General features: G+C 43.7%; 1 protein-coding gene across 2 annotated transcripts in view; it reads left to right on the top strand.

The window, feature by feature from the left end:
• LOC149466128 (uncharacterized) overlaps positions 1-12,808 on the top strand; it is a 30,197-nt gene extending 17,389 nt beyond the window's left edge. The window contains exons 3-4 of one of the 2 annotated variants that reach the window (XM_089672795.1): positions 2,250-2,283; positions 2,405-12,808. In XM_089672795.1, the coding sequence (XP_089528921.1) occupies positions 2,250-2,283; positions 2,405-3,777 (1,407 nt within the window). In that variant the 3' untranslated portion in view covers positions 3,778-12,808. The remainder of the gene's footprint in view (positions 1-2,249; positions 2,284-2,404) is intronic. The other variant, XM_089672794.1, reaches the window with a different exon arrangement.
• The last annotated feature ends 9,969 nt before the right edge of the window (positions 12,809-22,777 follow it).

Raw genomic sequence — 22,777 nt, 5'->3', positions numbered from 1 at the left:
ACATGGCCGTCTTGAGTAAGGGCAGATGATTCTTGTAGCATTTACGTCCTGAAATCCATCTGCCCTTAGCGCAAGCATGCAGGCTGGAGGGTGTGCTTTGCTGAAAAAGCCCCTCCTACAGATGAAAGAGATAAAAAATGGCCATGCAGATTAATGGGATGTATGACATCATTTTGACCTAGCTCAGGAACCAGAAAGCAACCGTCGTCATGAAAAAAAAAGTTTAACATAAGGAAACATAATATAACTTCCTGTCTGTTTACTAATGCTAGCAGCATAAGGATTAAATTTAGTTCATGCTGATTGAGAGTGTTTAGTTCCACTTTTATTTTTTGGTGCATCTGCAGTTCTGGTTTCAATACAGCCGAGCATACATGGATCAAAATTCGTCCACAGCTGGCGGGGCTCATCAGTGTATTCTGATTGTGGAAAAGTTTCCCCACTGTCAGAATACAGAAGCATAACGGGAGGATTTACCCCATCCACTTTGAATGCGTAGATGGAGGAATTGAGATATATATATATATATATATATATATATATATAATTTTGCCTGTGATGCAAACATGGACACTCTTATTCATGAGGCTCCCATAACGTAGTTACTGGATTCAAGGACCTGTTCAGGTTGCCGCACAGGAGCCTTTAGATATACTTTACGATGATAGCTACCATTCCCTTTAAAGCAGTAGTAAACACCTCTTGGACACTTGTAATACCTTGACGTATAATAACACTTACGTGTAGGTACAAGGAGTATCTTCCTAAATGTGCACCGTTTAGGAGCTATTGAGTGTTTCTGCAGTCGGTGACCTTATACTCATGCCATCCCTTCAGAGCTCTATGCCACAGCCATGGCTCCTGTGCGCATGCGTGGGAGAGATATATCATTGCGGCTCGGCCATTAAAATCGCCAGAGCCCATGGACCCGGAGGGAAGACTGGGTGAAGAGGGAAGCCCTGCCAGCAGTGACAGCGGGCCTCTGGAGGGCTTCGTTTTAAGGCAAGTCTTTTATAATGTGCTACAATGGAATGCATACCAGCACATTATGATATTACTTTGCAGGTAGAATTCCCTCCCAAAATGTACTACCGCTTTAAGACTTGTATTAAAGTGTATACAAACCCAACACACCATCCAAGGGGGACAAATAGTTACATACTGTACTGTATCTATACAGTATCTATAGCAGCATTGCCACCCTAGAACAGGAATTGTGTTAGAACTACAGAACACATCCAAATTTCTGCATCTCTATAACATAAGGAGGTGTTCTATAGCCCAGCCAGCGAGGAGGGGGGGGGGACTCAGGCAGGGCTAACAATACTGCTTGGTATTTCAGTACAGCAAAGGCAGCTTTGTCAGGTAGTTAGAACCACACTGCAGAAGGGAAAACAAAGAAACACAGCGCCTCTAAGTGTATACTCTGAAGGTATTTAATAAAAAGATAAGTAGTTTCTGATGTCAGATGCCACATGCGCTGATCCCGGACATCTTGGAGACTCTGCCAAGCTCCACCATCCATGCTGCATATGCACGGCACCATCTGCTGGCAGACACCTTGGAGATTCCACCAGGCTTACCATCCATGTTGCACATGCACAGCACCACCTGCTGATGGACTCAATCGATCTCCTCTCTGGATCAGACAAACAACATCATCTGGCTACAGACGTCTCACCCTCTTACTCATGAGCCTGTTTTTAAATTCTAAGATGTGAGTTACTACTTATCTTTTTATTAAATACCTTCACATTACACACTTAGAGGCTCTGTGTTTCTTTGTTTTCCCTTCTGCAGAGTTATGCTTCGCTCCTACGCAGCTTGCCCTTAGTGCCTACTGGATTACCTTCACCCCTGCCCATTTGGAACTCATTAAACATAGATGGACTGCCACACCATGCGCCTGTTATCCCTTTAGTTAGAACCACACTGGATTTCTTTCGAGATCAGGTATTTTTGTGTACTTGCTGTGTTTTAAAATGAAAAAATCTAGGCAAATGGGCATTTATTGGAGAAATGTAATGAATATATTTTTTGCATAGCTGAAGGGTGCCTTAAAGTTTTAAGGAAATCTGGAACTTTCTGATGCTTCGCAAATGCGTTTTAATAGTTTGCTGTACACGCTGCTCTACAAGATCACATGTAGAGGACCTAAGGGAATGTGGACATTTTCAGCTAGTTAGAGGCCCGTGGTGAGAAAAAAAATCCTTCCTCGTTATGGTTACTGACTATTTCTATCTGCCTAGATGATGGAAACGTCATGCAGACTCTGGAAAAAAGGTGAATATAGAATGAAACTGGTCCATCTGTTATGCACAGCCAGCGTAACACAGGTTTAGTTAGGGCTTGTAAAAATGGCAGGTCCGTTTTAACTCAATGTCATTTGCTATATTTTGAACAGATGAGGTTGAAAGTCAAGAAGAAGAAGACAGCTTGGGAAATGAAACTTGTGACAAACCTACAAAACATCAAAGTACCATTGCAGAACGCTTGCGTGTGAAATCCGAAGATAAAGTACAAGTAGTAGAACTTGTCGATGTGTCTACTGAGCCACTTCAATGTGTATCCATTGCTCTAAAGGATGAGGAGGGGGAAGAAGAGGAGGAGGAAGAAGAGGAAGAGGAGGAAGAAGATGAGGATGAGGACGATGAAGACGAAGATGAAGATGACCAAGCTTCTGACTTTGATGCACAAGAGGATTCTGTTACATCTGAAAGCTGGCCTAGAGAAATGAGAACCAAATTGATTGAGAGCGACGATATTCAGGATGATATCGATGAAGATAACTTTCAAACCGTTTACATCTCTGACGATGGCACCACAGTCATAGGCGACAAACTATCAGTGGTGACCTGCAGTGTATGCAGCGAAAATTTTGCAGCCAAACCTGAGAGTTCACAGGGATCAAAGCCAATTAAATGCATCAAATGTTCTATACTTGCAACTGGTCCTCAGAAACCAAAGAAGTGGACAAAGGAGGCCCTGCGGGAAGGCTTTTTGTACCTGCCTAAAAATTCCAACCGTGATGCAACTGAAGCCTTCACCATTAACAGCAAAGTCGTCATCAAGAAAATCGTTAGCGGGGATCAATCAGCTGAGAAGCCTCCCAGAGTTCCTCCTGGGGATAAGGTGCTGATGTGCGAAGAGTGCGGCCGATACTTCTCCCAGCAGGCTGCCTTGGATATCCATCGTAGAATCCATACTGGGGAAAAACCTTTTGTTTGCTTGAAGTGTGGTAAAGGCTTTAGAAGCAAAGGAAATCTTGTATCTCACCAAACTGTCCACACAGATGATAAGCAGTTCCAGTGTTCCATATGCGATAAATATTTTAAACGGAGCCTTGGCCTCATCGAGCACATGAGGCTTCATACTGGCGAGAAACCTTTCACTTGCCCTGACTGCGGCAAATGTTTTTCCCAACGTTCAGCCTTTAGCACCCACCAGAAGATCCATGCAGATGGCAAAGTGTTCACATGCTTTGACTGTGGCCGGTGCTTCAAAACTAAAGCTGACCTTCGGACACACGAACTGGTCCATTTGGGTGACAAGCCCTTTCAGTGTACAGAGTGCGGGGAGGGGTTTACAAGACGGGCCAACCTGCTTAGGCATCAACGCACGCATTCGGGGGTGAAGCCCTTCTCTTGCCCTGATTGTGGCAAGACTTTTACACGAAAGCTCGGCCTTCTAAAACATGAAAGGCTCCATATTCGAGAGAAAGCACAAGCCAGGTTTCGCGCAAGTATGGCTTTTGCGGCATCTCAAGCATCAGCTTGAACACGGATGTATATTAGGCAAAGTACCCTTTTAAATGACTTCTATGTCCATACCCTAAGTCCGTTCTAGGAAGATCTCGGGAGCCAGATACTGAGTTTGACATAAAAGGAAGAAAAAAAGCACCCAACTTTTTAATTCTTATTTATTGTTTTTTTATTGTCATTAAAGGCTTATGTCTTGTGGCTCCCTGATAGAAAAGATTGGATTGCCCAGCAGTGACTGCCCTTTGGGGACTTTAGGATGGGGATCTCTGTAGCTGAGTTCCCAGCTCTGCTCATCACATTTACGATTTATTTACAAAGGGGGTCCCACTCCTGCAGCTTGATTTTTCATTTCTTACAAGCAGCGGGAAGAATGAAACTCCCTTGCTAAACAGAAGTGTTTCAGGGGTTTGGCTCTGGCTGCTTTGACCACAGAAGCCTGTAAAAGATATTGGACAGTACTAATTGTTCAGTTCATTTAACCACTTGAGTCCTGGGGCCTCTTGCTCCCTAATCCTCGTGAGTCCCTAAGTGTTGTTTTACGTTCCAGAGATGTCTCCGTTTTGCACCTTATACCATTTTATCATTTGTCGTTTACCTGCAACATATTATGTATTTCCTTTTGAGACAGATAGGGCTTTAATTTGGTAGCATATCTAGATACTATAATTTTTTATTTACTCAGTTTTTATGGAGAAGAAATGGTGAAAAATAGGAAAAATGCATTTTCTTAATCGTACAGTACAGTAGGCTACTTTCAAGTGGTTGAACACTGACAAAAAACTTGCTAGGGCCACCCCTATTGCATGCTCATATAAACTCACCCATTCCATGAGACTGCCATTTTTGGCTAGTGACCTCTTCTCCTAAAAGTTTTTTTCTCTCAATCATTCCTTGTTTCTTCTGACACTTTTATCAAGATCTGAGTGCTTATTGTCCTGGGCTATCCAGCAGTTTCTAGGTTGGTAAACCTTGGTGTTATACCTTGGGGACCTCACTGTGTGGGACCAGCCTGCAATGTTTGCTTCAGGCACTAGATCCTGCGGTATGTGCGCATCCTGGCAAAAAGTGCAGTGTGCGTGGTTGGCCACAGGGTGCTATATGGTCTAGGATTGTGGTCCATCTCTATGGTTTCCAGACTCTGAAGACCCCTTCGGGTGTAAACCCACCATGGCATTTGAAGCCTGGACCACCTAACAAGCCCAGTGATGGATGAGATAAGACAGGGTTTCCCTGTATTTTAGACCAGTTTCTGGCTAATAGACACTACATGGTGCTTAGCACACAATGCAGAATACATAGGTAGAGGAATCAGGAGTTATTCACTTTGTGTTACTCCCTGTTATATTTGTCTGTAACATTTTTGGCACATAGGCAAATGTAACCACTTGCCCTCCAGAGGATTACCCCCCCCCCCCCCTTCATGACCAGGCCATTTTTTGCGATATGGTGCTGTTACTTTAACTGACAATCGTGTGGTCATGCAGCGTTGCACCCAAATTTAATTTTGTTTTCTCCACAACTGAAGCTTTCTCTCGGTGGTATTTGATCGCCTGTGCGGTTTTTATTTTTTTGCGCTATAAACAAAAAAGACCGACAATTTTGAGAAGAATATTTTTGACTTTTTGCTATTAAACAGGTTCAGTAAAAAAATCAAATTTCGTCATAAATTTAGGCCAAAATGTACTCTGCTACTTGTCTTTGCTAAGAAAAAAAAAATCCCAAAATATGTAAATTAATTGGTTTACATGAAAGTGTCTACAAATGGTGGGATATATACTGGAATTTTATTTTTATACTAGTAATGGCGGCAATCAGCGACTTATAGTGGGACAGCGGCGGGCATCCTGACAATGGTCTCTTCCCCATCAGTGTTCCTCAGCAAATGCCGGGTGCTGGCGGGGAATCACCGGCCAGGACCTGGTGATCGTCAGCTGAAGCCGCTCGCCCCCTACCTGGAAATACAAAATCATGTATATTTACATGATGTTGCGCAGCCCTGCCGCCCTGTAGTAGTTCTGCTATAGGGTGGTCAGGAAGCGGTTACACTTGTTTTTTTTTTTTTCACTGTCCAGTCTCAGGATGATGACGTAGATGTGACATGCCACATAGCTGACACACTTCCGCCTGCAATATCTATTGAAAAACACGCACAGTGAATTTTCCTGCTACAGGGAATTCTACTACAGAGATACAGCCACAGGAACATTGTCAGTGCCTGGGTTATTGCTGATCCTGCAGCATGCACAAAATCCTATTTTTGCACATACCATTCTACGAGCATCCCATGGGGGATCCCCTCACTTTAACAAAAGACGTTTCCCATCTGTGCACAAATTAAAAGTTCACTATGATTGACCTAATCACCTCAAACCTAATCCTGAAAAGACATTCACCGATCCCAAACGGTTTACTAAAATTTCTTAAAAGGAATTTAGGAAAAATGGGTATTCCAGTAGTACATCCTGCCACTTAATTCCTCAATAAACATCTTACAGTTCCTACTGAGGATGTTTTCCCTTCTAGGGATCCTGGTAATAGGCATTTAGAAGCCTCTTAAAGTCCTGCTTTGCAACTGCAGGTCCAGCCCTGCAGTGGGCAGTTGCTGCCATATCTATTTGCTGGACATGACAAGTGAGTAGAGAACATGAACCTGTCTTTGACCCTAGTTTGATGCCCAGTTGAGGAATCTTTTAATAAATTCATCAAGGAAGTTACTGGAGGAAAGGTGCTCCTATAAAAGAAAGCTCAAGTCTGGTACTTCTAAAGCTCCAATCTTTATTCAGGGAAAGGGGTCTTTTCGTATCAGTCTCCAGACCAAAGCTTAGTACTTACTTTTCTCCAAGCCTTGGACCCCTATGTTAACCAAGCCTTCCCAAAAGCCCTCTTCATAATGGAGGGGCTCTCCCACTGCTTGGAGTGAGAGATGTCTGTTGGCGTTTGTGCCATTCTGGATCCAAGAAATCCTGGATCACTGGGTAGAAAATAGAATTGATGTCTCTGCCCTTATCCTCCAATCTGGCAGCATTGTACCATTTCCTTCAGTGGAAAGATTCTGAGGTTTTTATTCAAATCCTCCCAAACCAACCCTATATTGGACCTAAAATCTCTAAACATTTCTTTGTATACCAAAATTTCTGGATTGATTTGGCAAGATCCATTATTGCTTCTCTTAGGCAAGGGTAATTTCCTGGCATCAGTAGACCTGATACAAGACAAGATACCTATCTGCACATCCCTGTCTTCCCCTCATATCAAAAATGTCTGCATTTTTCTGTAGAAGACCAACACTTCCAGTTTGTAGTAGTACTATTCAGGGTCTTTTTTCTTAACCCCGAGTGTTTACAAAAATGCTTGCCCAATTTCTTGCTTTTCTGTGGACCAAGGGCATTCATGGCACAGGGTAAAGACTACCTCCTGCTAAAGACTCCTCAGCCAAATCCATATCTGCCAACATCCAAAGCATGATTTAGTTCTTTCATTAACCTGCTGGTTAATCAAATCTCCAAACTCTGCCTTTCAGCCCTCTAGAATACATGGGTCTACTCTTGGACCCAATCCTACCCAACATTTTCCTTTCTCCAGAAAACATTGTCTTTTTAAGGTCCCACACTTGGTCCCTCAGATCCAAAGTTTTCCCCTGCATAGTGGTTCTGGGCCTAAAAGTAGCCTCCTTTGATGCAGTTCCTTTTACCCTGTTTCACTCCAAGTCACTTCAACTCAACATCCTTATGCTGTGGAACAAACAGATATGTTGCAACTATCCAGCTAGACAAATCTCTCTTTGGCATGGTGGATCTCCAACTGTCCAAAGGATGCCAGCCTTAGCAGCTGGGGCGAGTTTACAACTCCCTAACTGTCCATCGGACCTGATTCTCAGAGGAAGCAAGACTCCTCATTCTGAAACTGACAGCTATCTAATTAGCTCTGCAACACGGGAACTCCGTTCTGCAAGGTCACCCAGTCAGGATGCAGTCAGACAATGCCACAGTAGTGGCCTAGGCCAAAAAATAAACATCAAGGGGCAAGCAGCTTCAAAATCCTCTATTCTAGATGTACACTCACCGGCCACTTTATTAAGTACACCTGTTCAATTGCTTGGTAACACAAATTGCTAATCAGCCAATCACATGGCAGCAACTGAATGCATTTAAGCATCTAGACGTGGTGAAGACTACTTTCTGAAGTTCAAACTGAGCATCAGAATGGAGAAGAAAGGGAATTTAAGTGATTTTGAACGTTGCATGGTTGTTCGTGTCAGACGGGCTGGTCTGAGTATTTAAAAAATTGGTGGTCTACTGGCATTTTCATGCACAATCATCTCTAGGGTTTTCAGAGAATGGTCCGAAAAAGGAGAAATTATCCATTGAGTGGCAGTTGTGTGGAGGAAAATGCCTTGTTGATATCAGAGGTCAGAGAAGAATGGGCAGACTGGTTGCTGCAACATTCAGATGGTAGGGTCAGAATTTGGCATAAACAACATGAAAGCATGGATCCATCCTGCCTTATATCAACGGTTCAGGCTGGTGGTGTAATGGTGTGGGGGAGACTTTCTTGGCACTAGCAAGGTGTACCTAATAAAGTGGCCGGTGAGTGTATTTGTCAGCATATTTGTCGGGCTTATGGCTTTGAAGGAAGGGTCCTGCCGTTCCTTGTAACAGTCTACTTTACCAGGAGTGTTGGTGCTTCCTGGACTGATCAACATCATCCTTCTGTAGTTCAAGTTTACAAGGCTACTACCTGTTCTTCACTTCATACCCTTACTAAATTCAACCAGGTAGATGATTTTCAGGCCTCTGCGGATACAGCCTTCAGGTAGAGGATCTTGCAGATGGCTGTGTAAGGTTTTTGGGGCGTGTTGCCCTCCCCTCATAATCATTGCTTTTGGGAGATCTCTGTTGTCATGGATATGAAATTGAACTGTGTCCTATGATGTACGATCGCACCCCTCTTACAGTGTTTGTAGCTTGCAGCAAAACTGAGCAGGGAGGATTGCTGCTCTTTTTTGGCCAGGGTCCAATCACCTGAAGTGGGCAACATAACTATATTCTAATGGATATGAAGATGCACTGTATCCTGTGATGTTAACTGCCAATGCCTAGACTTTGGGGAGTGCTCTCTTCACCCCTAGATCCTCCAGACTCTGTGAAACGTGAGGGAAAACAGATGTGGACTTCCTGGTCTCTAGGTTCAACAACAAACAGATTTGTAGCCAGGACCAGGGATCCTCTGGCTATTGCAGTAGATGCCCTGGTGATCCTTTTAAGGCTGATCGTTTTACTAAAAAGTTGCATATCCTTGGAGAATTGGTACAGTACGTGCCATTTTTTTTTCTAAAGAAAACATGAGTGAGCAGGCAAAACTATTTCTTTTGTTTCTTAAGAGGTTCATATTCAACTGTAGGTCATAGCAGAATGGCACAATCCTAAAACAAAACATGGCAACAAGTAAACAAATGAAATGCCCCCTGTTCAAAAGTCTGCATACCCTTAATTCTTAATACTGTGTATTTCCCCCTTTAGCATCAAGACAGCCCTGAATTCTTGCAGGTGGTATAGGTGCCCATTCTTCTTGGAAAAATGCCTCCAGGTCATACAGTGTTTTGGGTCGTCTTGCATGAACCGCACATTTGAGATTTCCCCAGAGTGGCTAGAGGATATTAAAGTCAGGAGACTGTGATGGCCACTCCAGAACCTTCACCTTTTTTTGCTGTAACCACTGGAGGGTCAACTTGGCCTTGTGCTTTTGGTCATTGTCATTCTAGAAAGTCCAACAGTGTACTATGCGTGGCTTTTGTTCAGAAAAATGCTGATTGTTTTCCAGTATCTTCTGATAACATATAGCATTCATCTTGCCACCAATTTTCACAAGATTCCCTGTGCTTTTTTAGAGCTCATACACCCTCAAAACATCAGTAAGCCACCACCATGCTTCATAGTGGCAATGGTATTCTTGTCACTATAGTCCTTGTTGACCCCTCTGCAAACGTAGCGCTTATGGTTTTGACCATAAAGCTCCATATCTTTTTTTTTTTATATCCTTTTTCTATCTTTATGAAGTTCCATTATCTTGTTACTCAGGTCTTTTGGCAGTTCTTTTCTGCTCCCCTTGGGTCAGTATCTAGTATCTTGGCTCAGTGCATCCATGTGAGAACTAACAATCTCATTGACTATTTATACGCAGACACTAATTGCAATTTAAAGAGCCACAGATGTGGGAAAATAACCTTTACTTGCAATTTAACCTGTGTGTTACCTTGCCAGGCAGACGTGGTACACAGACACACTCAGACTCCTTACAGGCAAGCTTTGGCCTCTGCCAAACAAACCAGATTTACTGGCGCAAGACCCCCCACTTAACCCTGCTTCTCAGTCGCTGGCCTTAAAGGTATGGTTGTTGATACCCAGGTCCTGAAGGACAGGGGTATCTCTGACTCGTTTATGCCCACCTTGCTTGAGTGAGAAAATCTACCTCCCACACAGATTTATCATTGCACATAGCTTATTTTCCCTAGTGCGAGAACAGACAACTGAGTTCTAGGGAATACTCTATTATTATTTTGGACTTTATTCTATTTGATCTTGACCATCGCCTGCCCTGAGTACCCCAATCATGAGCTGATATGGGATATCCCTTTTGGGAGATCTCGCATGTAGGCTTTCTTGTGGCCATTATATCTGTTGGCGGGTTAGTCTTGGGACAGAGACATTTTCTACCCAATGGTCTCAAGACCAACTGAATGAGGATAGCGTCTTCATTCCCTCTGTCCTGCTCCACCAAGGACATTTCTCTACACTGCTTGGGTGTTTTTAGGGTCTACCTGGAAGTCAAGGCTTCTGTTCGCAAAACTGATCCTTTTTGTCCTACCTATGGGCTTTGGTCATGAACATCCTGACTCCTGCTCCACCATTGCCAGGTGCATCATTCAACTTCTTTCTAGAGCCTACACCCTTTAGGAAAAGGTACCTCCCTTCCCTATTAGAACTCATTCTACCAGGTGTGTTGGTGGCTCTTGGGCTTCTCAGCATCGAGCATTTTTATTCCAGATTTGCAAGGCCGCCATTTGGTCCTTTGGTCATACATTCTCCAGGTTTTAACAAGTTGATGTTCAAACCTCATCTGATGTGCTTTTTGGCTGCAAGGGGCTACAAACTGTTATCCAAGTGTTTTTGGGTTTCTTGATCCTTTTTTTTTTTTTTTTGTGGGCCAACCCCTCAATGTTTTGCTTTGGAACATCTCATGGTCTATGAATACAAGCCCTGTGTCCTGTACTGTATTGTTAGGATGATGGGAATTGTGGCTTACCTGTAAATTCCTTACCTTGGAGTGCAGTACAGAACACAGACCTCTTGACTCTTGTCACTCTATATTGCTGGAGTCTCAAGGAATGGATGGGGTTATGAATGTGTGCTGGGGGCAGCTGTTTTTTTTTTTGCCAGCATCCAATCTCCTAAGGGTAGCCTGCTTATAACCCATGGTCTGAATATAAGCCCTGTGTCCTGTACTGTACTCAAAGAATTATGTTTTATCATGAATGAGGGAGCGAGGCTCCTAGGCAGAAAGAGACGCGCTCACCAGCTGAACTTCCAGGACGAACAGAGAGCATTTCGGAAATGTGACTACAAAGTAGTAAAGGTATATAAACAAAGCTTTAAAAAAAACAATAGACAGAACAATATACCTACATTACTGAAATGATCACAGGGGGTTTTTAACAAGAAGCCTTTTTTTGCTACTTTATATCAAAACTTACCTTCTGTTGCTAGTATCCTCCAGAATTTTGTTTTTTTTCTTCATTCCTTGTTCTAAATGGAAGTGGGGGGAGGGGGGGGGGGAGGACAGGTATGGGAGTACAGGGAGGATGTTACAAGGTGGCAGAAAAACATTGTAAGAAACCATTTCATTTATAAAATTGTTACAGGGCCATCAAGTAGTGGATGTGACATGACAGCAAATTTTTTTGCAGGTTTAGGATTGCTAAAAATCCCTGGTTGCTTCAACTCCTAAACCTAGTGCTGGATGCCAGGTATCACTGATAGCCTGCACCAGCGGTGTTTTTAGGTTTTGTGCTGCCCTGGGCAACACAAAAATCAGCTGCCCCCCACTGCATAGAGAACCTGACACTAGCCAACACCACCCCCCACCCGAGAGAGCCTTCCACTACCACCACCATCCATACACCGGCCACCCCACCCCTTAACCTCCCCCCAGCAAGAGAGAAAAAGACGCTCACCTTCACCGCTCCAGACATCCCCTAGAATGAGAGTCAGTCTCTGATTATACTGTCATGCAGCCTCTCGGATTCCACCTGGTCCCCATGCTGTGTGTGTTCCTTCTTCGGTCCCTTCTTCCAGGGAGCAGTGCTGCCCCCCTGAAAAATGCCGCCCTAGGCAAATGCCTTGTTTGCCTTGTGGTAAATACACCCCTGGTCTGCACCCCAACTGGGACAAGAGAGAACCACTGATTTCTGGAGACCTTTTTAAAACTGCATGTGGGACTCAATTCCTAAACTTAATTTTTGCTTTTAGATGGACTTGCCTGTAAATTCATCCACTTGTACCGGAACTCTGCAGTATTCTGTTTACTACTTTTTTTTTTTTTCTTTTTTTTTGTAATTTGTGCAGTATTGTTTGCTGATGAGTTTTCATGGTGCTGCTGACAAAGCTCTTCTCACCCCTCATTGGTTTACTCAGCAGCCTGTCATTTTTGAGATCTAATAATGAGCCAGTAAGCAGAACAATAATGTCAAATATCTACGCACAGAATACGGTTTTAAGAGACAACGTGCTGCAGCTTCAAGAGACAAATTAGACACAAGTAGCCACTGTGTGCAGAAACCCTTTAGACTACGTTGTAGATTCAGTTCTAATTTTGTTTAAATTTTTTTTTTTTTTTTTTCCCTTTTCTGTTTTGAACTTTTAAAATGACACAATGCGGTAGTGATTACTAAACAGATGTAGAGGTAGGTGGTTTAATAAGAAAAAAAAGTTTTGTGTCCGAACCATGTATTAATACATTTTGCAGTTTCAATAAACAAACCATTTTTATGATTTTATTTGTTTTTATTCTTTTTAGAATGATAGTTTATAATCAAATAAGCATTTCTTATATTCCACAGCAGGGGTGGCGAACGCAATTTCATCGTGGGCCTCATCTGCATTAGGGTTGTCCTCAAAGGGCCGGTTGTACCTGTAATATATCTACTCTTTGTAATATTAATTAATTGCCTCTGCATTTGATTTAATGGTTTTAGTAATAACTTAACCTCTTGGCTCCGGCTGCACGCAAATGTGTGGCCTCCTGATGCCTGGGCCTTGACGCCGAGCGGCCACACATTTGCCTGCAATTAACCCCTTCACGCTGGCGCCTCCCGGTCCTTTAAGGGTTTCAGAAGTCGGGAGGCAGGGCGGGGTTTAGGGTCATGTGACACGCCGTCACGGCGGTCACATGATCGGGATAGGTCCCGATCGAAAGAGGAGATTGGGACCTTTCCATGAGTACCGGACATGTGTGCTGGGAGCACGCAGGACGCGCACTCTCGGCACATATGTTCTTTTTTAATAGATTGCAAATGTGTGGTCGCTCGGCGTTTAGGCCCACATTTGCATTTGGCCCTGCGTGAAGAGGTTAAGAAAAACGTGCTGAGAGCGCACGCCCTGCGCGCTCCCAGCACACATGTCCGGTACTCACAGAAAGGTCCCGATCTCCTCTTTCGATCGGGACCTTTCTCGATCATGTGACGGCGAATCACGGCGGTCACATGATCCTAAAACCCCCGCCCTGCCTCCCGGCTTCTGAACCCCGTAAAGGGTCGGGAGGTGTTGGTGCCAAGGGGTTAAGACTTAAAGTGTTACTAAACCACAACAGTAAAATCAGTTTGTATATGCAATAAAGCATGCTTGTTGCACTCACTGTGGAACCTAGGGGGGTAATCCTTCGCATTGTGTAAAAAGGCTGTTTGATCCTGTCGGGGTAAGCGGCACATGCTCAGTTTGGTGTGTATTGCTAGAGTTTTTTTTTTTCTTTCTTGTGTGAGTGTCTGGAAAGCACTGATTGGCCCTGTGCTGATCACATGCAGAAGGTCAGGGGTCCTGCAGTCTCATAGGACCATCATGGGAGAATGAAAACTCCTCCTACAAGCTTTAACCAGTGCTCTGCTGGACATGGACAGAAGTCAGAAGACTGCTCTATACTGCTGATGAGAAAAGGTACATTTAGCAGTTTATATTTACTAAATTGCATGGTGAACACTGGGTCCTGAGTTTAGTTACACTTTCAGCTGTGAAGGGCAGGTGCAGGCCGGCACCAAGCCCACTCACACTCCTGTAGAACATGATTCAAGTCTGAAAAGAAGGGTCGTACACCTCTGGTATCATCCACAAGAAACTTTATTGGGAACTGCTGAGATAGAACATGGTTCTGCCATGGTGTTCTGTCTGAGTATTCTTCAAGTATCTTGTGGATGATACAAGCAGTATGAAACCCTTATTTTACATTACACTGGGCAGCACAGTGGCTAAATGGTTAGCGCTTCTGCCTGGCAGGACCAGGGTCGTCAGTTCAAATCCCAACCACGGCACCACCTGCCTGGAGTTTGCATGTTCTCCCTGTGCCTGCGTGGGTCTCCTCTGGGTTCTCTGGTTTCCTCCCACACTACAAAGACATTCTGGTAGGTGAATTGGCTCTTGTCTAAATTGTCCCTAGTATTTCTATGTATAAATGTGAGTTAGGGACCTTAGATTGTACGCCCCTTGAGGGTTAGGGACTGATGTGAATGTACAACATACATGTAAAGCGCTGCGTAAATTGACGGAGCTATATAAGTACCTGAAATAAATAAAATTACAGTGCCCCCCCACCTTGAGCTGCTTCCGGGGAGGTGCTGGGAAACAGAAAGTATAGGGGCTGGAGGAAAACTGTCATATTCTGCTAAATGCTGAGACCGGGGGGGGGGGGGCAGAGACAAGGGAGTGCTGCAGCTGCACAGTGTGGTGCAGGATCTGTAGAGGGAGCTCTGTCCTCTCCGCTGCCAACTGCTGAGATGGGGGTTCCAAGACGAGTCTCTCGGCAGCTTCACAGAGGGGCGCAGGATCTGGCAGAGGAGTTCTGTCCTCCTCGCTGCTGCCAACTACTGATATGAGGGTGCAAAGATGAATCTCTTGGCAGCTTCACAGAGAGGCGTAGGATCTGGCAGAGGAGTTCTGTCCTCCTCTTCGCTGCCAACTACTGCGATGGGGGTGCAAAGACGAGTCTCTTGGCAGCTTCACAGATAGGCGCAGGATCTGGCAAACGAGTTCTGTCCTCTCTGCTGCCAACTACTGAGATGGGGGTGCAAAGACGAGTCTCTCGGCAGCTTCACAGAGAGGCGCAGGATCTGGCAAAGGAGTTCTGTCCTCTCTGCTGCCAACTGCTGAGATGAGGTGGAGACAATGGGGGTGCCAGAGCTGCAGGAGAGGGGTGCGGGCCACATGAAATGGCCTGGCGGGCCGCATTCGGGCCCACGGGCCTTATGTTTGACGTGCTGTACAGTAAAACATGCTAATATTTAACATTTAAATACATTCAATCTGCAAAAACAAAAGGTGTGCAAAGTATGTGTAAAAAAACCAAACAAAAAAACAGTCTGAGCAGAAAATCTGTTCCCTTGTCAGCAGGCCGCAGAGAACCATACTTAGCCTGTAGATGCTCGCAGTACACATATAGGCGGGCTCTTAGCGTGTAGGCCTTAACGCCAAGGGGCTGCAAATATGCGTAGCAGAATGTAAGGAGAACTGTGCCGAGAGCGCACTTCAGGCATAGTTGCCGACAGCTAACAGCTCTCAATCGCTAATTGTGATTGGGATCTTTTTGATCATGAGACCACTGACCATCACAGTGGTCACATGATCAGAAACCCTGCCCCGCCTCATGGCAGCAGAAACCTCTTAAGGAGCGGTGTTAGTCTGGCTGAAAAAAGACAAAAGTCCATCCAGTTCAACCAATAAAAAAAAAAAGTTATAATCCTATAGCCACAGTTGATCCAGAGGAAGGCAAAAAAACCCAGCAAAGCACGATCCAATTTGTTCCTGCAGGGAAGAAATTCCTTCCTGATCCCCCGAGAGGCAATCGGATATTCCATGGATCAACTTTACCTATAAATGTTATATTCTGTGTATCCAAGAAAGAATCCAGGACTTTCCTACAGCAATCCACTGAGCTGGCCACAACCAACTCTTGAGGGAGTCTATTCCACGTTTTCACAGCTCTCACTGTGAAGAAACCTTTCCGTGTTTGGAGATTAAATGTCTTTTCCTCCAGATGTAAAGAGTGCCCCCTTGTCCTCTGTGATGACCTCAGGGTGAATATCTACACCGAGTTCACTATATGAACCACTGATGTATTATACATGGACATCATATCCCCCCTTATGTATTATACATGGAGATCATATCCCCCCCCTTATGTATTATACATGGAGATCATATCCCCCCCCTTATGTATTATACATGGAGATCATATCCCCCCTTATGTATTATACATGGAGACCATATCCCCCCTTATGTATTATACATGGTGATCATATCCCCCCTTATGTATTATACATGGAGATCATATCCCCCCTTATGTATTATACATGGAGATCATATCCCCCCTTATGTATTATACATGGTGATCATATCCCCCTTATGTATTATACATGGAGATCATATCCCCCTTATGTATTATACATGGAGATCATATTCCCTCTTATGTATTATACATGGAGATCATATCCCCCCTTATGTATTATACATGGTGATCATATCCCCCTTATGTATTATACATGGAGATCATATCCCCCCTTATGTATTATACATGGAGATCATATCCCCCTTATGTATTATACATGGCGATCATATCACCCCTTATGTATTATACATGGAGATCATATCCCCCTTATGTATTATACATGGAGATCATATCCCCCCTTATGTATTATACATGGAGATCATATCCCCCTTATGTATTATACATGGAGATCATACCCCCCTTATGTATTATACATGGAGATCATATCCCCCCTTATGTATTATACATGGTGATCATATCCCCCCTTATGTATTATACATGGAGATCATATCCCCCTTATGTATTATACATGGAGATCATATCCCCCCTTATGTATTATACATGGAGATCATATCCCCCCTTATGTATTATACATGGGGATCATATCTCTCCTTATGTATTATACATGGAGATCATATCCCCCTTATGTATTATACATGGTGATCATATCCCCCTTATGTATTATACATGGTGATCATATCCCCCTTATGTATTATACATGGAGATCATATCCCCCTTATGTATTATACATGGAGATAATATCCCCCTTATGTATTATACATGGTGATCATATCCCCCCTCCTTATGTATTATACATGGAGATCATATCCCCCCCCCCCTTATGTATTATACATGGAGATCATATCCCCCCTTATATATTATACATGGAGATCATATCCCCCCTTATGTATTATACATGGAGATCATATCTCCCCCTTATGTGTTATAATAATCTCCTCTTCTCAAGAGAGAATACATTCAGTTCCTCTAATCTTTCCTCATAGCTGAGCTGAGTGTTAAAGGGTTAAAGTGATATTAAAGAGTAACTTCACCTTTGCTGAGAAAAAAACTCCTCTGGGTGATCCATGTACATTACAAGGATTTTAACAACCATTGTTGCAGGTTCCTACCTTTTGTTATTCAGAAGAAGTAGCTGTTTGTCTGTCCATGTGCAGAGGGAATCTGTATGGGAGTGATTTTATAATTATTAATCAGCTGCTGCACCTGTAGGCCTCTGATGAAGAAAGTGGCAGGGTCTGCATCCCTTTTAGGCTAGGTTCACGCCTATGCAGTTTGCATTTGACCAGTTTCTGCAGTGCTTTTTGCGGTGCGTTGTGTTTTTGCTGCAGTTTGCGTTTTTTCCCCAACTTGTTACTGGGCTGAATAAAACACACTACATGCTTTTCTGCAGCATCTCCACTGAAGTGTATAGAACCAAAAACGCAATGTTTCGCATTTAAAACAGTCCCCGACCCTTTCCAAAATGGGTGAAAATGCGGAGATGCAAACCTGTCCCATAGGAAATCATGTTAAATGGACTGCTATACGTTTCTGGAAAACGCATAGGTGTGGAACTAGACTAAGACGTCATTTCCCTTTGGGAGTAGCTCACCCCAAACTGCATGCTTGTTGCAGGGGATGCCAAAAATCTGACTTGTATCTTAGGGCAGACTTCTGGGAAAATCTGTAAGCCAATCAGTCAAGAGCGAAATTACATTTTCAGGGACGTTCTGTACACCAACCGTGTACAGAACACCTCCAAGTAGCCATATTTTATTTTACAGAAAATTACAATGCCGCAGATTGAAAAGGAAAGGGGATTTTTATTAACATTCAATTAAAATATGACTTAAATCGCACTTGTATACTTTCTCTTTTTTTTTTTCTCTTTTATTTTCCCCACAAAAGTGGAGTTACCCTTTAAAGGTTTTTTTTTTTTTTAAATCACAAACATGTCATGCTTACCTGTTCTGTGCAGTGGTTTTGCAGAGCATCCCTGATCCTCCTCTTCTCAGGTCCCCTACTGGTGCTCCTGCCTCTCCACTCCTGCTGAGCGCCCCCATGGAAAACTATGGGAGGCACTTGTGCGTGCTTGCTTTTGAGCCCCACTCTGTGTGACCATAGGACACACAGAACTGGGCTTGGCCCAGTCCCCCTGATCCCTCACACTGGCTGTAATTGACAGCAACGGCCTCTGAGCCAATGAGGAGACAGAGAGCTAGGAGAGTAGCTGATCTCATGCACATCTCAGGATCCAGATTGGGCTTGGGTAAGTATTGGGGGATGGGAAGCTGCATACTGAAGGTTTTTTACCTTCACTTTTCAAGCCAAATTTGAGAAAACCCCACTACAGTTGTGCCCAAACGTTTTGAGAATGACACGCATATTAATTTTCACAAAGTCTGCTGCCTCAGTTTGTATGATGGCAATTTGCATATACTCCAGAATGTTATGAAGAGTGATCAGATGAATTGCAATTAATTGTAAAGTCCCTCTTTACCATGAAAATGGATTTATTTCCCCAAAAAACATTTGTCAGTGATTCTCTCAGTAACACAGGTGTCAGTGTTAACAAGGACAAGGCTGGAGACCACTCTGTCATGCTGATTGAGTTAGAATAACAAACTGGAAGCTTTAAAAGGAAGGTGGTGCTTGAAATCATTGTTCTTCCTCTGTTAACCATGGTTGCCTACATGGAAACACATGCAGTCATCGTTGCTTTGTTTAAAAAGGGATATTGCTGCTACTGAGACTGTACCTAATTCAATCACTTATCAGATCATCAAGAATTTAAGGAGAGAGGTTCAATTGTTTTTAAGAAGGCTTCAGGGCGCCCAAGAAAGTCCAGCAAGTTCCAGGACCATCTCCTAAAGTTGATTCAGCTGCGGCATCGAGGCACCACCAGTGCAGAGCTTGCTCAGGAATGGTAGCAGGCAGGTGTGAGTCCATCTGCACGCACAGTGAGGGGAAGACTTTCGGAGGGTGGCCTGGTGTCAAGAAGGGCAGCTAATTCACTTCTCTCCAGGAAAAACATTGACAGACTGGTATTCTGCAAAAGGTACATCGACTAGATTGCTGAGGAGTGGGGGAAAGCCATTTTCTCCAGTGAATCCCTTTTCCAATTGTTTGGGGCATCCACAAATAAACCTTGCCCGGAGAAGAGAAGGTGAGGCTACCATCAGTCCTGTGTGATGCCAACAGTAAAGCATTCTGAGACCACTCGTGTAGGGATGCTTCTCAGCCAAGGAGTGGGTTCACTCACAATTCTGCCTAAGAACACAGCCATAAATGAAGAATGGTACAAAAACATCCTCCGAGAGCAACTTCTCCCAACCATCCAAGGACAGATTGGTGAGGAACAATGCCTTTTCCAGTATGATGGAGCACCTTGCCATAAAGAAAAAGTGATAATTAAGTGGCTTGGGGAACAAAACATTGAAATTTTGGGTCCATGGCCAGGAAACTCCCCAAATCTTTATCCCATTGAGAACTTGTGGTCCATCCTCAAGTGGCGGGTGAACAAAAAACCCCCACCAATTCTGACAAGCTCCAAGCATTGATTATGCAAGAATGGGCTGCCATCAGTCAGGTGGTGGCCCAAAGGTTGATTGACAGCATGCCAGGGCCAATTGCAGAGGTCTTGAAAAAGAAGGGTTAACATAAAATATTTTTTAAGTCATGCTATGTGAATGGGGACACGTAACAAATATACAGTAGGTGTCATCACAACTGGGTTGCAAAAGTGAAAATACGCTATAAATAGGGGGGACGGGTATATACTATCCATTGTGTTATCCCTTCATTGTAAATCATTTACATCACTTTGTAGAGATCTGTTTTTACTTTGGCACCAAAGATTCTAAGTTTTACAGTGTCTAGAAAATAAATCCACTGTGATCAACGCTTCAAGCACATAGGCTACATTTCTACTACAGCTTAAGCACACTTTGTATTTATATTCCCAGGATGTCCTGCTACTGAGGACAGCCACCTATAGACGTGAATGGGTGAAGGTAGGTACTTGCGTGAAATGGCACATTCACATAGACGCAATGTTCTGAACTCCTTAAAGTGTTACTAAACCCAGGACCCTGCGTTCACTATATCCGCTCTCCCTGGACCCTGCATTCACTATATCTGGTCTTCCTGGACCCTGCATTCACTATATCCGGTCTCCCTGGCTCCTGCATTCACTGTATCGAATCTCCTCGGACCCCGCATTCACTATATCCGGTCTCCCCGGACCCCACATTCACTATATCCACTCTCCCCGGACCCGGCATTCACTATATCCGGTCTCCCCGGACCCGGCATTCACTATATCCGGTCTCCCCGGACCCGGCATTCACTATATCCGCTCTCCCCAGACCAGGCATTCACTATATCCGCTCTCCCCGGACCCCGCATTCACTATATCCGCTCTCCCCGGACCCCGCATTCACTATATCCGGTCTCCTCAGACCCCGCATTCACTATATTTGGTCTCCCTGGATCCCGCATTCACTATATCTGGTCTCCCACAGTACACAGAACAGGGAAATGCAATTATTTTTGTAAACATAAACTGCTAAATACCTTCTCATCAGAAGTTAGAGCAGTCTTGTGACTTCAGTAGAACACTGGTTAAAGCTTGTATTAGGAGTTTTCTCCAGAAAGATGGAAATCCCCTGACCTCTGTCTGGACAGTGCTAAATAGCCCTGTGCTGATCACATGCACTCGCCCAAGAAAAAAAAAAAACCTATCTAGCAATACACACCAAAATGAGCATGTGCATGCCTACAGTTCAGTCTGGAGATAAGTGGTGGTCACTTGAAAAAGAGGAGGAACAGAGAGGACAGGATCAAACTGTCTTTTTACACAATGTGGAGGATTAACCCCTTGGTGCCCAACCTGTAGCTCTTTGGCGCTTGCTATGCAACCCTTGAACCCCAATATTATGTTTGACCCTTTAGTAACATCAGAGCCAAAGTTGAGGACCCCCAAAGCTCATAACTTGAAACTGGCTGATATACAGCCTATTGGAAATGCATATCAGCCTGCTGTGGAAGTGGTTGAGAAGGTTAAAAGGACGATAATGGGCTGGATTGCTGCTGGCTTCTAAATAATGGGAGGATTTGTACAGGTTTGGGTTCTGACTATTCTCTTACAGTACGGGTAAAAGCTGACTTTGGAGTGAGCATACAATTACACAGTTCTGACCTGCAAATTCATCTTCAGTTACGTTACCCCAGCAATCAGTATTTCTAGTAACAAGTGAATGTGCTTTGCTATTCAAGTGATGGTGTGACATGAGGATGACATGACCTAAGATGTGAACTGAATGAAGAGTGATATTCAAGACCTACACAGTTGACCATGGTATTGCTTTTACATTCTGTCCCTGGATCGTAAGAGGGCAGTGAAACAAATGTCAGCAAGTTTCCTGTTTGGGAATTGAATGAGGGTGACTTTGGCCACCGGAAGTCATAGGATGGGACAGTGAAGGAGGGTGACTCTGGCCACCAGAAGTCATAGGATGGGACAGTGAAGGAGGGTGACTCTGGCCACCGGAAGTCATAGGATGGGACAGTGATGGAGGGTGACCTTGGCCACCGGAAGTCATAGGATGGGACAGTGAAGGAGGGCGAATAACATAAACCTTTTCTATAGCCTTCCCCAAAACTCAAATCATACCCCTCATTCCCAATATATCAAAAATGTCCATAATGAAGTCCAAAATCCAAAATAATCCACACTATTCAATCTTCCAACTGTGAAAAAATATATCCGATTCTTCACTCCAATCCAAGATACTATTACCCTCTTTCAGCTTGCACAGGCGTTTCATAAATCCCCATGTACCAGATGGCTTTCCTCTTAGGGGAATATGCAGATGGATTTCCTCTTATTGGAATATGCAGTGGGATCCCCCGTTCCTCATACAGCAATGGGCAGTAGGATCCCCGTTCCTCACAAGGCAGAGAAGAGAAAACTCAGTGGAGTATATGTATAAAATCACAAATTTATTATCTGCTTACAATTTCAGAAAAAAACATCCATCCTATGCTGAGACCATCTCCAAAATGGCCGTGCTGCTCCTTCCGGTTTTGCGACTGACGCGTTTCATCACTTCCGACTTTTTCTCAAGGGATCTATGCTGAGAAAAAGTCGGAAGTGACGAAACGCGTCAATCGTCGTGACATCAGACGCGTGACGTTAGACGCAAAAAAAAGTGCATAACAGTCTAAAATAAACACCTGAACACAGTCATCTGAAGAGATTCCCACATTGAAGAAAAATATATTGTAAATATAGTTTAAAAATAATTTTCCTAAATATATTGATATATTGACATATATTTGAAATACTACAATTTTGGCCACATTCAAAAAAAAAAAAAAAATATATATACACACACACACACACACACACATACACACATATATATACA

This window comes from Staurois parvus, unplaced genomic scaffold (genome assembly GCF_062004578.1).
Source record: "Staurois parvus isolate SC_StPar_1 unplaced genomic scaffold, SC_StPar_1.0 ptg000132l, whole genome shotgun sequence".
NCBI lineage: Eukaryota > Metazoa > Chordata > Amphibia > Anura > Ranidae > Staurois > Staurois parvus.
This window is presented reverse-complemented; position numbering and strand designations above follow the sequence as displayed.